This window comes from Aethalodelphis obliquidens, unplaced genomic scaffold (genome assembly GCF_003676395.1).
Source record: "Aethalodelphis obliquidens isolate GAN/ISIS:26980383/991018 unplaced genomic scaffold, ASM367639v1 scaffold2, whole genome shotgun sequence".
Taxonomy (NCBI): Eukaryota; Metazoa; Chordata; class Mammalia; order Artiodactyla; family Delphinidae; genus Aethalodelphis; species Aethalodelphis obliquidens.
Window position 1 is genome coordinate 19,285,721 of NW_020837946.1, and position 14,194 is coordinate 19,299,914.

The 14,194-nt window shown below is 46.4% G+C and overlaps 1 protein-coding gene across 7 annotated transcripts; it reads right to left on the bottom strand.

Annotated features, from left to right (window-relative positions):
- Positions 1-794: 794 nt before the first annotated feature.
- On the bottom strand, positions 795-12,507 carry LOC113628307 (C-X-C chemokine receptor type 2). Of its 7 annotated transcripts, XM_027121746.1 has the most exons (4): positions 10,738-10,847; positions 10,571-10,653; positions 7,820-7,870; positions 795-2,677 (listed from the first exon to the last, which is right to left on the bottom strand). In XM_027121746.1, exon 4 carries the CDS (start codon positions 2,650-2,652, stop codon positions 1,588-1,590), a length of 1,065 nt encoding a protein of 354 aa, XP_026977547.1. In that variant the 5' UTR covers positions 2,653-2,677; positions 7,820-7,870; positions 10,571-10,653; positions 10,738-10,847; the 3' UTR covers positions 795-1,587. The 7 variants fall into 7 exon arrangements, 5 of the variants coding, with proteins under 5 accessions (XP_026977547.1, XP_026977517.1, XP_026977536.1 ...); XM_027121716.1 differs by lacking the exons at positions 7,820-7,870; positions 10,738-10,847 and adding an exon at positions 12,455-12,507 and having other exon boundaries at positions 795-2,567; XM_027121735.1 differs by lacking the exon at positions 7,820-7,870 and having other exon boundaries at positions 10,738-10,756.
- Between the last annotated feature and the right edge of the window lie 1,687 nt (positions 12,508-14,194).

Consider the following 14,194-nt stretch of genomic DNA (forward strand, 5'->3'; position numbering starts at 1 on the left):
CTTTGCTGCATAGAAGTTTTCAACTTTGATGCAGTCCAATTAAACTACTTTTTCTTTTGTTACCTGTGTTTTTGGTGTCATATCCAAGAAATCATTGCCAAATCCAATGACCTGAAGATTTCCCTCTGTGTTTTCTTCTAAGAGTTTTATAGTTTTAGCTCTAACTTTAGGTCTTTGATCTGTTTTGAGTTAATTTTTGTGTATGGTGTAAGGTGAGGGTCCACTTTCATTCTGTGCATGTGGATATCTAATTTTCCCAGAACAATTTGGTGAAAGACTGTCATTTCCCCCATTGAATAGCCTTGGCACCCTTGTTGAAATCGTTTAACTGTTTATGCTTAGGTTTATTCTGGGCTCTTTATTCTCAGGTTCTTTTTATTAAAAAATTAATTAATTAATTTATTTTTGGTGCATTGGGTCTTCGCTGCTGCTTGCGGGCTTTCTCTAGTTGCAGCAAGAGGGGGCTACTCTTCATTGCAGTGTGTGGGCTTCTCATTGCAGTGGCTTCTCTTGTTGTGGAGAACTGGCTCTAGATGCACGGGTTTCAGTAGTTGTGGCTTGCAGGCTCTAGAGCGCAGGCTCAGTAGTTGTGGCGCATGGGCTTAGCTGCTCCGTGGCATGTGGGATCTTCCCGGACCAGGGCTTGAACCCGTGTCCCCTGCATTGGCAGGTGGATTCTTAACCACTGCGCCACCAGGGAAGTCCTCTCAGGTTCTTTATATCCTTTGGCTCCAACAGCTCGAGTGTGTTGGGCATACTTTTCGTCTCATTTCCACAAAGTGGCTGCCTTGGCACCACACAGCATATCCTATAACCATATTCAAGAGCAAGAACCAAAGATATGTTTCCCTTTCTCTCTCTCTCTCTCTCACATCAGGAATACTTCCCAGGGGTTTCCTGGCCTCAGTAGACTTCGTAAGCAATGATGCACTGAAGCCAGTTCGTGTGTGCTTGTGAAAGCAGATTATTACATTTTCTAGATCTTGTGATCTCGTTGCTAAACACTGCCACCTTGAAATCGGTCATGGTGGGAGCATTTATTTACACCACAGAACATGGTAAATGCTACAAATCAAGACTTTTTCCCCTAGGAAGGTGATTTACCAGCACACAATTTGCCTTTAATTCTTATTTATCAGAACCAGATGATATGGCCACTGCTGGCTTAAGGAAGTCTGAGAAAGTGAGTATCTGTCATTTTCAGCCTCTCTCAAGGGAGGTGGACTTCGTTAGCCGGCAAGGAAAGGGAGAGTTGGGGAAGCAACCAATGGCGTTTGACACTAATGTCTCCCAATGGTGGGAACTTTTTGTAATCACTTAAAAGAATATCTTCAAAGAATGCCAGAAGACAGAGTGCTGTGGTCTCAGTGGTAGGATGGACTGAGCTCTAGCAGTTGACATGGTAATTACGATAAGAGGTGGGGGCCAGGGCTTTCGAATCCATAGCTGGGGGCCTACTAAGGATGTGGCCTCAGCAACTTCCTGTAACCACAATGGGGGGCTGCCTGGACACAGGGCTGTGAGCAGCCAGAGGACATGCAGCTTGGGGCGGATGCTGAAGGGAAGGGAGGAGCCCTGCGTGCGGTCTCAGAGGGTAGTAGAGGTGTTCCCTGAAGAAGAGCCAACGAAGGAAGGCCTGCCGTCCTTGGCCAAGAACTCCTTGCTGACCAGGCCATGGATGGCCATGATCCTGAGGAGTCCGTGGCGAAACTTCTGGCCAACGAAGACGTAGATGAGAGGATTGAGGCAGCTGTGGAGGAAGCCCAGGATCTCGGTGGCATCCAGGGCCCGGCCGATGTCATTGCGGCGCTCACAGGTCTCCGCGATCACCCGGACCCTCATGAGGGTGTCTGCAACCAGGACCAGGTTGTAGGGCAGCCAGCAGAGCAGGAAGACGAGCACGACAGCAAAGATGACCCGCATGGCACGGTGCTTCTGCCCCATGTGGGCCGCAAAGAGCGTGCGCAGGGTGAGTCCGTAGCAGATGAGCATGACCAGCAGGGGCAGCAGGAAGCCAAAGGTCTGGGGCAGGACCCGCATCACCATCCGCCACTTCGTTGTATTGGCACCCATGTCCTCGTAGCAGACTGGGCTGGAATAGGGTGGGTGGATGGCCCTTCGGAAGACGAAGATGGGCAGGGCCAGGATCAAGGACAGGACCCAGATGCCTAAACATATGAACCTGACCCAGTGCCGCTTCTGGGTCAGCATGCGTGTGGCATGGACAATGGCCAGGTAGCGGTCCACGCTGATGCAGGCCAGCAGTAGAATACCACTGTAGAAGTTGACTTCCTTCAGGAGTGAGACCACCTTGCACAGGGCTGTGCCAAAGATCCAGCCCTTTGCCTTGGAGGTGGCCCAGACAGGCAAGGTCAGGGCGAAGAGCAGGTCAGCCATGGCCAGGTTCAGCAGGTAGACATCGGTGACGGAGCGACCCACCCGGCTGTATAAGATGACCAGCATCACCAGGGAGTTTCCCAGGAGGCTCAGCAGGAAGACCAGGGCATAGATGACGACCACGGCATACTTGTTGATAACCAGAGATTCCGGCTGGCATGGGGCAGAGTCTGGTAGAATAGAGGGCAGGTCAGTGTTGTAACTGTAATTACCAAAATCTTCGTCACTGTAGTTTTCCCAGTTAAATCCTTCCATATTTGAAGTAAACTTAATTTCCGGCCTAGAGAAGAGAGACGAGGGTTACCGCACAATAAATCTCCCCAGATTCTAGTCTGTCTGCTCACAACATTTAGATAGGATTCTTTGTGTTAGCTTGTATATTACATGGAAGTAACTTTCACTTCAAGGAATGGCCGGAGCACTAAGGTTTTGGAGACATATTTAGTAAAAAATGATACATTTCACAAAAAGTGTCTAGTTCCCTTCAACATCAGAGAGACGTTCTTATCGCTTTCCATAACACTGCTATCACCCAAACCATTGTTGAAACGTCCCCTTGGATAATCCCTACAGAACATGTCTTGGATCCTCGGTGGTGGGCATCTCTGGCTATTGAGGCTGATTTTAATGTCAGAAACATGAGGTACCACCCAGTTCTCAATCTGGGGGACTAAGCAGGCAATCCAATTGTGTTAGATCCCTAGGAAAAGATCATCAAGGCTTGACTATAAACCTAAGAGATGAGTCCCTTTGTCCAACTTTCTGAAAGGTGTTTTAAAAGAAGTGTTCTGGAAAAACAGTCTGAGTGATAGCAGCGTGGAGTTTCAGGATGCTCGAGCTAAGAGAAAGTTGACTCCACTAGTACAGCCCAGCATTTTTCTGCTGAGATGCGTGGGGCCTGCTCGGGGCATACTGATGTAGTTTGAAAAAAATATATTAAACATCATAAGCAGGTGGCTGACTGATTCTCCACATGGGTGGAAATGTAACAGATTATCTTGGGAGCTCTGAACAGGCATATTCTGCCATGTAGGGGTGAGCAGAGAAAGGCAGTATGTTCCCAGCCTAAGGAGGAGGGGCAGCAGGCAGCAGAGAAGGCAGGTGGAGACACACGATCCTTGTTTTGGTGGCTTTCGAGTCCTGCTGGGGACCCTTCCTGCCTTGCTAGTGAGTGCCTTCTTCCAGACCTGACTCTCCAGCACACCTAGCTAACCTCTGTGGGCTCTGCCCTTGTTATGGGGGTAGCAGAGAGCCTTCTTTTGGGGGAAGCTGCAGCCACCCTGAAAGATTAACCCAGTTTGCAAAGAGGAAGTAAAGTGACCAGCTACTGAATTAGCTTCCTTTTGAACCACAAAATATATCAGCATCATACCATTTCTTTATAACAAGAGATGGCCATCCTGTTACCCTATGCCAGTCTGTAGCCCACCTCAACATGGAACCCAGTGTTAAAGTGAAGAACATGAAGTAAAAAGGCTCAGGACCTACCTCACACTCACTAGCATGATCATAATTTAAAAAGAAGGACTATGACGATGGTGATGAGGATGTGAAGAAGTTGAACCCCTCATACATTGCTGGTGGGAATGTAAAATGGCGCAGTTGCTTTGGAAAACGGTTTGGCAGTTGTTAAGAAAGCTAAATGTAGAGTTACCATACGACCCAGTGATTCCACTCCTAGCGCACCCAAGAGAATAGAACACATACGTCTGCACAGAAACGTGTATGTGAATATTCTTAGCAGCATGCAGCGAAAAAGTGGAAGTAATCCAAATGTCCATCAGCTGATACACAGACAAGCAAATTGTGGCATACACATACAAGGGAACATTATTCAATCATAAAAATTAATGAAGGGCTTCCCTGGTGGCACAGTGGTTGAGAGTCCGCCTGCCGATGCAGGGGACGCGGGTTCATGCCCCAGTCCCGGAAGATCCCACATGCCGCGGAGCGGCTGGGCCTGTGAGCCATGGCCGCTGAGCCTGCACGTCCGGAGCCTGTGCTCTGGAGAGGCCATGGGAGAGGCCACAGCAGTGAGAGGCCCGCGTACTGGAAAAAAAAAAAAATTAATGAAGTACTGATACAGGCTACAACATGGATGAAGCTTGAAAACATTATTATAAGTGAAAAAAGCCAGACAAAAAAGGCTTCATACTGTATGATTCCATGTATGCGAAATGTCCAGAAGAGGCAAATTGTTAGAGACAAAAAGTAGATTAGTGGTTGCCAGGGGCTGGGGGCGGGGGAGTGTTACTGAGTACAGGGTTTCTTTTTGGGGTGACGAAAGTGCTCTGGAATTAGACAGTGGCAATGATTATGTAATTTTGTGAATATAGATCTTCCTCAACTTATGATGGGGTGATGTCCCAGTAAACCTATCATAAGTTGAAAATATCCTAAGTCGAAAATGCATTTAATACACCTAACCTACTGAACATCATCGAGTAGCCTAGCTTACCTTGTATGTGCTCAGAACACTTACATTATCCTACAGTTGTGCAAAATCATCTAATACAAAACCTATTTTACAATAAAGTGTGGAATACCTCAACTAATTTATTGAATACTATACTGAAAGTGAAAAATAGAATGGTTGCTTGTATGGGTAAAGAATGGCTGTAAGTGTATCGGTTGTTTATCCTCATGATTGCGTGGCCGCTGCCCAGCATCATGAGAAAGTATCCTATTGTACATTGCTAGCCTGGGAAAAGATCAAAATTCAAAATTCGAAGTACAGCTTCTAGCTAAGGAGTATCACTTTTGCACCATCATAAAGTTGAAAAATTTTAAGTTGAACCATTGTAAATTGGGGACCATCTGTATACAAAACCCCACTGAATTGTATACTGTAAATTGGTGACTTTTTTTCTAAAAAAATTTTTTTTAAGTATAGTTGATTTACAATGTTGTGTTAGTTTCAGGTGCACAGCAAAGTGACTCAGTTACACATACACATTACATTCTCCTTCAGATTCTTTTCCATTATAGGTTATCACAAGACACTGAATATAGTTCCCCATGCTATGCAATAGGTCCCTGTTGTTTATCCATTCTACACACAGTAGTGTGTATCCGTTAATCCCAAACTCCTAATCCATCCCTTTCCCCTCCATTTCCCCTTTGGTAACCATAAATTTGTTTTCAATGTCTGTGAGTCTCTTTCTGTTTTTTAAATAAGTTCATTTGTATCATTTTTTTAGATTCCACATATAAGTGATATCATGATATTTGTCTTTCTCTGTCTGACTTACTTCACTTAGTACGATAATTTCTAGGTCCATCCATGTTGCTGCAAATGACATTTTTTCATTCTTTTTTATGGATGAGTAGTATTCCTCTGTGTGTGTGTGTGTGTGTGTGTGTGTGTGTGTGTGTGCACATAAGATGACTTTTATAGTATGTGAATTATATCTCAATTAAAAAAGATTAATCAAAGATATATAGGCTTGCAAAGGAAACACAAATATTAAAACAACAATATCATCATCATCATCAACAACAACAAAGGTCCTAGGAAGCTTTTCTCTTTAGCGGAAGAAACTGTTACTGTCAATCATACATAGCAAAAAAAGCTAAGTGAGGTTAGGGAAACTGGAGAAAAAATGCCCCTTTTCCCTAGAATGAGAGAATTCTTAGCCTTCACCTTCCTGAGAAGGTATTTCTCCCCTAAGTGATGGGAGCCAGATAAATTGCCTTCTCAGCACACAGGTACCACAGATAGAGCAGATTAGATCAGTCTGTGAACCTAAACGATGTGATGATAAGGATGGGGCCCAGTCTGGCCAGGAGGCAGGGACGGTAGTGAGAGAGGTGGATAGTACAGCTGGCTCAGCCAGTGGTGCTGACAAAACCTGCGTGAAATCACTGACTCTGCAGCCCCAAGGTCAAGAGCAAGTTTGCTCAGAAGCCCAGGGTAATGTCTAATGAAGTCACAAGGTGGGTCACTTCCGGGAGCAGATGATCAGAGATGTTCTTAAGGGAACCCATGACCTAAGAGAAGACCACCTTTGCGAGTGGTTACAGAGCATGATGGGTGCAGAGAGCTTGTGCCCTTAGAGAGGAGAACCCCACATTTACAAGCATTGGCCGCGAGAAGGCAGAGCTGCGGCAGCCGCAGAAGCTGCCTCTCAGAAGAAGCAGCAACAGCGAAGCAGGTTTCACAGACAAGTCCTCATTCTGGATAATCCAGCGCTCGGCTGTGCCGGAGCTGGGCTGGAGGTGTGCGGGCGAACTCCCGCTCCCAGACGTGAAGGCTCAGCTTCAGGGTGCAGAGGGAGACCATGCAAGTTAGGACAGAAGGTAGAGAACTCAGAAACGGGAACCAGGCCAGGGCAATGACCTCCAGCCACTGGAGGGTGAGGGAGGGGAATGTTTCGTTGTTGTTTGTTTGGTTTTTAATTTACCAGTCTCTGGTGAGGTTGTTTTGACGTTAAAGGGAGAAACTAAGGGAAGGGAGATACATATCTGAGACCCACTTTGTGCCTCACAGGTACATGGTCTCGTTCGGCAGTTATAAATAGACAGTCACAGCAAGGCTCAGAAACCAGCCTGTGGTCACAGGGTCTCTTAGTGCCGCAGCCCGGATTCCAACTAGGTGTGAATGGCTTCACACGCTATTTTCAGTCTACAGATCTACTTCTCACAAAAAAAAAAAAAAAAATCACAGCTCATGTAACAAATATAGCTGTAAGCTAAGTTCTTGAGATATCATGAAGTTAACCTGGCTCTGGTTCGCTCCCATTGTTTGATGTTTTGTGCATTGCTTTCTTTGCTATTCCTTAGGTCCAGAACGAGAGAAACAGCCCTTACAGGAATCAGAAACCAAATGCCCTTGAACTGACTGGCCCCTGCTGACCACCCAGTCACGTTCTCGGTAACCGAGCAGGAGATCCCCTCAGTGAATGAAACTCCCAGCCCCTTAATGACTCATGATAGTTCAAAAACTCATGGAAAGGATGATTCTAATTTACTTCATGAAAATGCTACATTGACAAAAGCCCAAACATTTAAGGCAATCTTTTTAACAACGGCAACACAATAATAACAACAACAAATTCAAGGTTATTTGTATACAATTCCAGTGTCCTTTCTCTCTAGAAATATAATCCACACATATTTACATTTAATATAGGGGAAGAGGGCCTCAGTAGTATCTGGATCTTCCTCAGACCCAATCCTAGCCAAGGCAGGGAGAGCCGGCTGGGTCCACAAGAGAAGGCGGTGGGCAGCCAGTTGCCCTAGGTGCTTGTTGGACAGAGGTGTAGGGAAGAAGGGCAGAACCTCTCCCTTTGGGGATAGGGAGGCCTAGAGAAAGAATGGAGAGACTGAGGAGTGTGGGGATAAATGGAGGGGATAAATGGAGGCTGGGTGTCAAGGGGGGACAGAGAACAGAGACATTCTGGAAGGGTGTTCCAAGACTTACCAGGATTCTGGGCTTGTCACCTGTGGGACACCTCCAGGAATGCAGATGTGCCTGACACAAAGGGCGGCGGTGGTGAGAACACAGTGGAGGAAGTGAGTGGTGGATTAGATTGCTCAACTCTGGGGTGGAGCCCCTGAGGGTGTGGGATGCCTTTGATAGCTTGAATAATTAATTCCCAGGTCAACTCTTTGATAACTAGTAGTCATTTTATTAACTGGCAGAGTTCACACTGGGAAGGGGCCTGTGGGGTTTTCTAGCCACTCTTTCCATTTCACAGATGAGGAAACTGAGGCCCACCCAAAGGAAGTAGTTGGCCCAGGACGGCACGGATTTCTCTTATCTTTGCCCTGAGCTCAGCAGCCCCTGGCTCTTTCAGCCACCCTGTCTGACTCTCCCCACAATCCAGCTGTCTCGGGCACCCCACGCTTACAACCCAGCAGCACTACTGCTCTTAAACATCTTTCCCATCTCAAAGGGGAACAGCTCTTTAAGGCAACAGAAACGGAACTAGCTTCTGGTGCATCTGGTGGCTTTCTTCCCTGGACTTAATGCCTCTTGTCTCCACCCCATTCACCCTGGGCATCCTTAAAGCCTCACAGATTCCTTCTCCATGCCACACCCCTTTGAGAACTCCCATCCCCAAATGGGGGCCCGGTTCCACCTCACCTGGTCTTTCACCTCCCTCGCCAACCATCTGCTCTGACCGCATGCCTCTCTTAGGGCATTGCTATTTTTTCTTAGCTTGTCCACTTGGAACTGGATCTGCAGTAGCTACTACCTTTGGAACCAAGACCATCTAACTTGGAAAGAAAGCCATTTGGTAAAAGTTAAAATCCCACCCAAGTTCAAATACATTTTTGAAAACAGTGTTGAGTGACACCAAGAATATATTTTGTCACATTTGCTGTTGATAATAATTGAAAGGATAAATCCAGGCACAGCAGTGAACACTAATTCACTGCTCCCTCCTAAGCCCCCACCCCAGTGATTGATGCCTCAGTCCCCTCCACTACTCCTTACCCTGACCTGTTGCTCCATGCATCCCAGGGCCCACACAGTGCTCAAAGCCTGTGGCAAACTCATCTAAGCTGCCTACCCCTAGGAAAGAGCCTTTGAGTCTAGCTATTTAGCAAACGTTCTTTGTCACCTTTCTCTTTTCCATTGTGGAGAACACAGTGACTCCTTGCCAGGTGATGCTAAACCCAGGCAAAGGCCCAGGACACACAGAGAGAGGCCATGAGAACAGCAGTTAAGAACTCTGCTAGCCTAGCAACTCTGGGCAAGCGACTTTTCCTTTCTGAGTCTCAGTTTACTCATCTGTAAAATGAGGCCAATGATAGAATCTAACTAACTGGGTTGTGCTGAGGATGAAATGGGGGATTACCTGTAAAGCCCTTAAGACACATATAAAGCACGATGTTAGTATTTATTGTTGTGATTATTATTACTGAAATAGTTAATTAACTAATAGCATGGGTTCTCTCCCACTACATCCCCAAGCAAGAGAAAGCATCGGGTCTGCTTTCGGGGCTGACTTCCAGGTACATCTTAATTTGCTTTAACCTGACTAGCAATAGTCAGATGAGCTCTAACGTTGAGTGCCTGCTAAGGCCTAGCTTCCAGGGAAAGTGCTTTTCAGAATCTGTATCATTTAATCCTCACAACAACCCCATGGAGTGTGCACTTTCTGAATGAGGAAACTAAGACTCCGGAGTTAGGCAACTTACCTAGAGTGACGCAGATGAACTGACTTTTAAGCAGTTTTTGAGACTTTTTTTTTTTAATCTGACTTCAAATCTGCTATTGTGTCCACTGCTGTGTGGGGCTGAGCTCCACTAAGTACCTCTCTGTCCCAGACAACTGGGTGTGCAAAGGACAGCCCAGATTTGACATTTCCTAACCATCCCACTTCTTGATTTTCATTAGATTGATTTCATTTCCACTGAGCCCACAGCAGGCCTACCAATGGTGGGGTGAATACAGAACCGGCATCCAGTCCTGGTTCTGCTGTTAATGGTCAGGGTGAGCTTGGGCAGGTCATTTCTCTCTGTGCCTCAATGTGGTCCCCTGGAAAATGAGATTAGCCACATGTGGCTACTTAAATTTAATATGTTTGTAAATGCACTTCATATTTATATTTAAAGGGCATTATACTGTGCACTTAAAAAAATTTATTTATTTTTGGCTGCGTTGGGTCTTTGTTGCTGCACGCAGGCTTTCTCTAGTTGTGGCTAGCGGGGGCTACTCTTCGTTGTTGTGTGCAGGCTTCTCAATGTGATGGCTTCTCTTGTTGCAGAGCTCAGGCTCTAGGCATGTGAGCTTCAGTAGTTGTGGCATGCAGGCTCAGTAGTTGTGGCGCACGGGCTTAGTTGCTCTGCAGCATGTGGGATTTTCCTGGACCAGGGCTCGAACCCGTGTCCCCTGCATTGGCAGGCAGATTCTTAACCACTGCACCACAACGGAAGTCCCTTAAATTTAAATTGATTAAAATAAAATAAAAATTTAGTTTCTCATTTTAAGTGCTCAATAGCTACACGTGACTAGTGGCTACCATATTGGACAGTGCAGATACAGGACATTTCCATTACTGTAGAAAGTTCATTTGTACCGTGCTGTCTTGGTGCAGACTTATTTTGTTCCTGCAATTCACCACCTCAGTTCTCAGGGGACTCAAAGGAGGAGACTGAAGTTTCCAAATTCCTTCTATCAGAAATAGCCCCCAGCAGCCCGAAGACCGAACTGCTCACCTACCTGTTGTTGCTGCTACAGCTGCTGTGTTATTGGAGTGGCCACTGATGCCTCCTCTGTGACTCAGGGCTTGAGAGCTGTCACACCTGTTGGACAGGAAAAAAGCAAAGCAGCCTTTACGTGGAAAGTTCTGACCCAGGGCTGCTGAGGGGGAAATCCAGGAGGCCCACCAGGGGAGGTGTTCCTGCAGAGGAGCAACGAGGTCTGTTCTGGGACTCTGACTGAAGGCCAAGCCTCCTCCTGGCAATCGTGTAATGAGAGCTGGGAATTTTCATGCCTTCTTGTCTAATGGCTTCTGCAAGAGTCTGCCAGTCTGAAGGTGGAGGTTTACCTAGTCTACCTCTGTCTCGTTTTCAACGTACACTTCCTTCTTTACAAGGGAGATGCAGGCAACCCCAGCCCCCAGCTGACACGTAAGCCTGAATTTGTGTGTACACTTTCTTCCTTCCTTCTAGGAGCAGCGTGAGAAGTATCCTTCCTTCTCTTTCGGTCCTGCACCTGGCTGTGGGACCCCACTGCACCTCACGTCCTTGAAGGTCTTGCCTTGTACACCCTCTGCTTCTCAACCACCTCTTTCCCTGAACTTGCATATGTCTTTCTCTCCCTCCCTCTGTTCTAGAACTCCTTTAGCGACCACTCCCTCTGGGCCCTCCATTTCACAGGCAAGCTTCTTGAAAAAGCAGTGAGCAGTTGCCTTTTCCACTTTGCCAACTTCTTGTTCCCTGTTCAACCCACTGCAACCAGCTTCCTGCCCACTGTACTGAGGAAACAGCTTTTGCCAATGTTCCCAGTGACCTAGGGTTGCTAAATCCAGTAAACTCTTTTCTTAAATAAAGCTGTTTTAATATTATAAAAATAAACTGTGCATATTGTAAAGAAAACAGGTGGTAAAAAGCATATAAATTAAAATGTGATTCTCTTCCATCCTTCTGTTCACCTGTATCTTGTGAATATTTTTCCAGACTTCCCCCATGCACATACAAACATGTTTTTTCCTTCTTTAATAAAATACTATTTAACTAGTTATATTGTTCTGCACTTTAACAATGTAACATGTACCTATTTCACATCAGTACATATAGATCCATCTTACTCTTTTCAGTGATGACATAATGGCCCATGGCAAGGACATAACCTGACTTATTTGATAATTACCTTATAGATGAATATTTAGGTTCTCACTATGAACATTTTTGGATACTGGTCTTTGGAAACTTGTACGAGTGTTTCAGTAGCTTAAGTATAATTTTGCTGGGTCATAACTGTGCATGTTGATATGTTGATAAATACTACTCATTGCACTTCAAAAAGACTGTTGCAGTGTATTCTCCTATTACCAGTTTATGAAAGGGCCTGTTACCCTGTCTACTCATACTATCTCATACTTGTCAATCATGGTAAAATACCTTCTCCCAGCCTGCAGTATGCTTTTTAACTGTATTTACGGTGAAATGGATACCGTTCAAGCCTTACCTTATTTGATCTCTGAACCATTTAACCCCACTGATCCCATTGTTTTCTTATTGCTCAGAGAACTTCTCTTGGTCTTATTTGTTACTTTTTTTCTCAATTCATTCCTCAAATAGGCATGTTCCTCAGAGTCTGCCTCGGTCCTCTCCTCTACCTGTTCTCCCTAGACTAGTCCTCCTGCCTCCTTGGCTTCAGCCCCAACCCAGTATGTGCCAGTGTCTCCTACACCTATAGTTCCCAGCTTCTCTTCTAAGCTTCTCTTTAAGCTCAAATTCTTACATTTAATCACTTCCTGAATCTCCCCTGAGGTCCCACAGATGCTGCAAACTCAACATGTAGAAAACCGGTCTCACGGAATTCCCTGACACGGGTGCCCCTCCTCCTTAACCCAGAAACAGGCGTGCCCTTCACGCTTGCCTTGCTCTTCCTCTCCACAAACGCCATCTCCTTAACATCTCTCTTGATTATCTCTTCCTTATCGTCTTCACTGATGGTGTTAGGTTCTGCTTTATTTTCTCTTGCCTAAACTACTGCGTTCGTCATGGGATGGCTGTGATTTCAGAGCTAGACTGTCTGTGTTAGGATCCCAGCAATGTCAGTGGTTGTAGACCTCAGGCAAGTTATTTCATCTCACGGGACTCAGTTTCATCATCTGTAAAATGGGGATAATGGGAGCACCCACTGCATAGAATTGTCATGTGGGTTAAATGAGTCTATATTTATAAAGCAGTTAGCATGGTGCTTGGCACTGTTGGTTGCTGCTGCTACTTCTACTACCAACACTACCAGACCACTATTTTCCTAAATGCTCTCTGTGTCAAGTCTTTCCTCCCTCAATCCATCCCCCACTCTCTACCAGAACCATCTTCCTAAAATGTGAATTTGAGGGAATTACCTGGTAGTCCAGCGGTTAAGACTCGGCGCTTTCACTGTGGTGGGCCTGGGTTCGATCCCTGATTGGGGAAATAAGATCCCACAAGCCGCACGGTGTGGCCAAAAAAAAAAAAAAGTGAATTTGATCACCCTCTTTCCCTCTTGCAACCCTTCAAAGACTCCTGTTGCCCTCAGACAGAGTCAAATTCCTGCTGTGGCACCTGGCGCCCCTGCATCTGACCCTGTGTGCTTCTCCAACCTTATTTCAGGCCATGCCCTCTTGTATCCTTAACTCTGGCCACAGGGAACGACCTGCAGTTCCCCCTCAGAGCTGTTCTGGTTCCTCTTGGGCCTTGGCACTCATTTCCCTTTTCCTCATCCCCACCCTCTTGGGCTGGCCAGCTCTCTCTCCTGTCCAGTTCAGCCCAGTCGTCACCTCCATGCATTGCCGCCCCCCTCTGTGCTCCTCTGCGTCCCCCGGGCTTGCCTCTACAATGGCACCAATTTCGGGGATTTACAATCATCAGTTTGGCTGCTTCCTCCTCCTTGATGTGAGGTTCTTGAAAGCAGGGATTTCATATATATAGATATATATATAGATATATATATGAAATTTTCGTCTCCCCAAACCAGACACACACAGTGTTTGGCAAACCCTAGTTGCTTGATATCATTTTGTTGAGCACTGAATGAACTGACAAAGTGAGGAAACCAATGTACGTTAGTGCATCCGAGTGACATCTAATTTAAAGAAATAATTATGTCGCCCATATTTCCCAGGGCACCCCCAGCCTGTGAGCACAAATGAAGGCACATCAACAGCAATAACCCAGATTGCACTGTTTCAGACCCCGTGTGTTCATGCAGGGCTTACCCCCCCTGTAGAATGCACCCCAGGAATTTGGGAGAGTCTGTTGGAGGTGTCCCCCAGGTGCTCCTCTGGTACTGCTGGGCTAGACGTGTGCTCTGGACTCACCACTGGGGAACTGGTGCCCTTTCAGTGCCACGCTCTGGGATAGTCTATGGTGAGCCTTGTGGAACCTTCCGCCGGAGGGTCCCCAGAGCCTAATGAGCTTCCCAATATCTTTGTGGAGCTTCTGTGCTCTCCATTGGACCTGGTGGGGACTCCTTGGGGGGCAGTGTTGAGCTAGAGGCTGGTCTTCAGCATTGCCCTTCCATCCCTCCCAAACAGGGGGTGAAGGTCAAGCTCCCCCATTCCTGGCCCCTGATTTCCTCCTGAGTTCTTGTCCAGGAGCATCTTGCTACCTCGTAGAACATAGGCTT

What these genes read in the sequence shown, in the direction of transcription:
- LOC113628307 (XM_027121716.1), bottom strand. Translation starts at nt 12,492, where the DNA reads ATGTTAAGGAGATGGCGTTTGTGGAGAGGAAGAGCAAG. An exon ending in TTGTGGAGAGGAAGAGCAAG is followed by an intron (nt 10,654 to 12,454) that starts GCAAGCGTGAAG and finishes CCTGTCCAACAG; the next exon opens with GTGTGACAGCTCTCAAGCCC. An exon ending in AGCTGTAGCAGCAACAACAG is followed by an intron (nt 2,568 to 10,570) that starts GTAGGTGAGCAG and finishes CTATTCTACCAG; the next exon opens with ACTCTGCCCCATGCCAGCCG.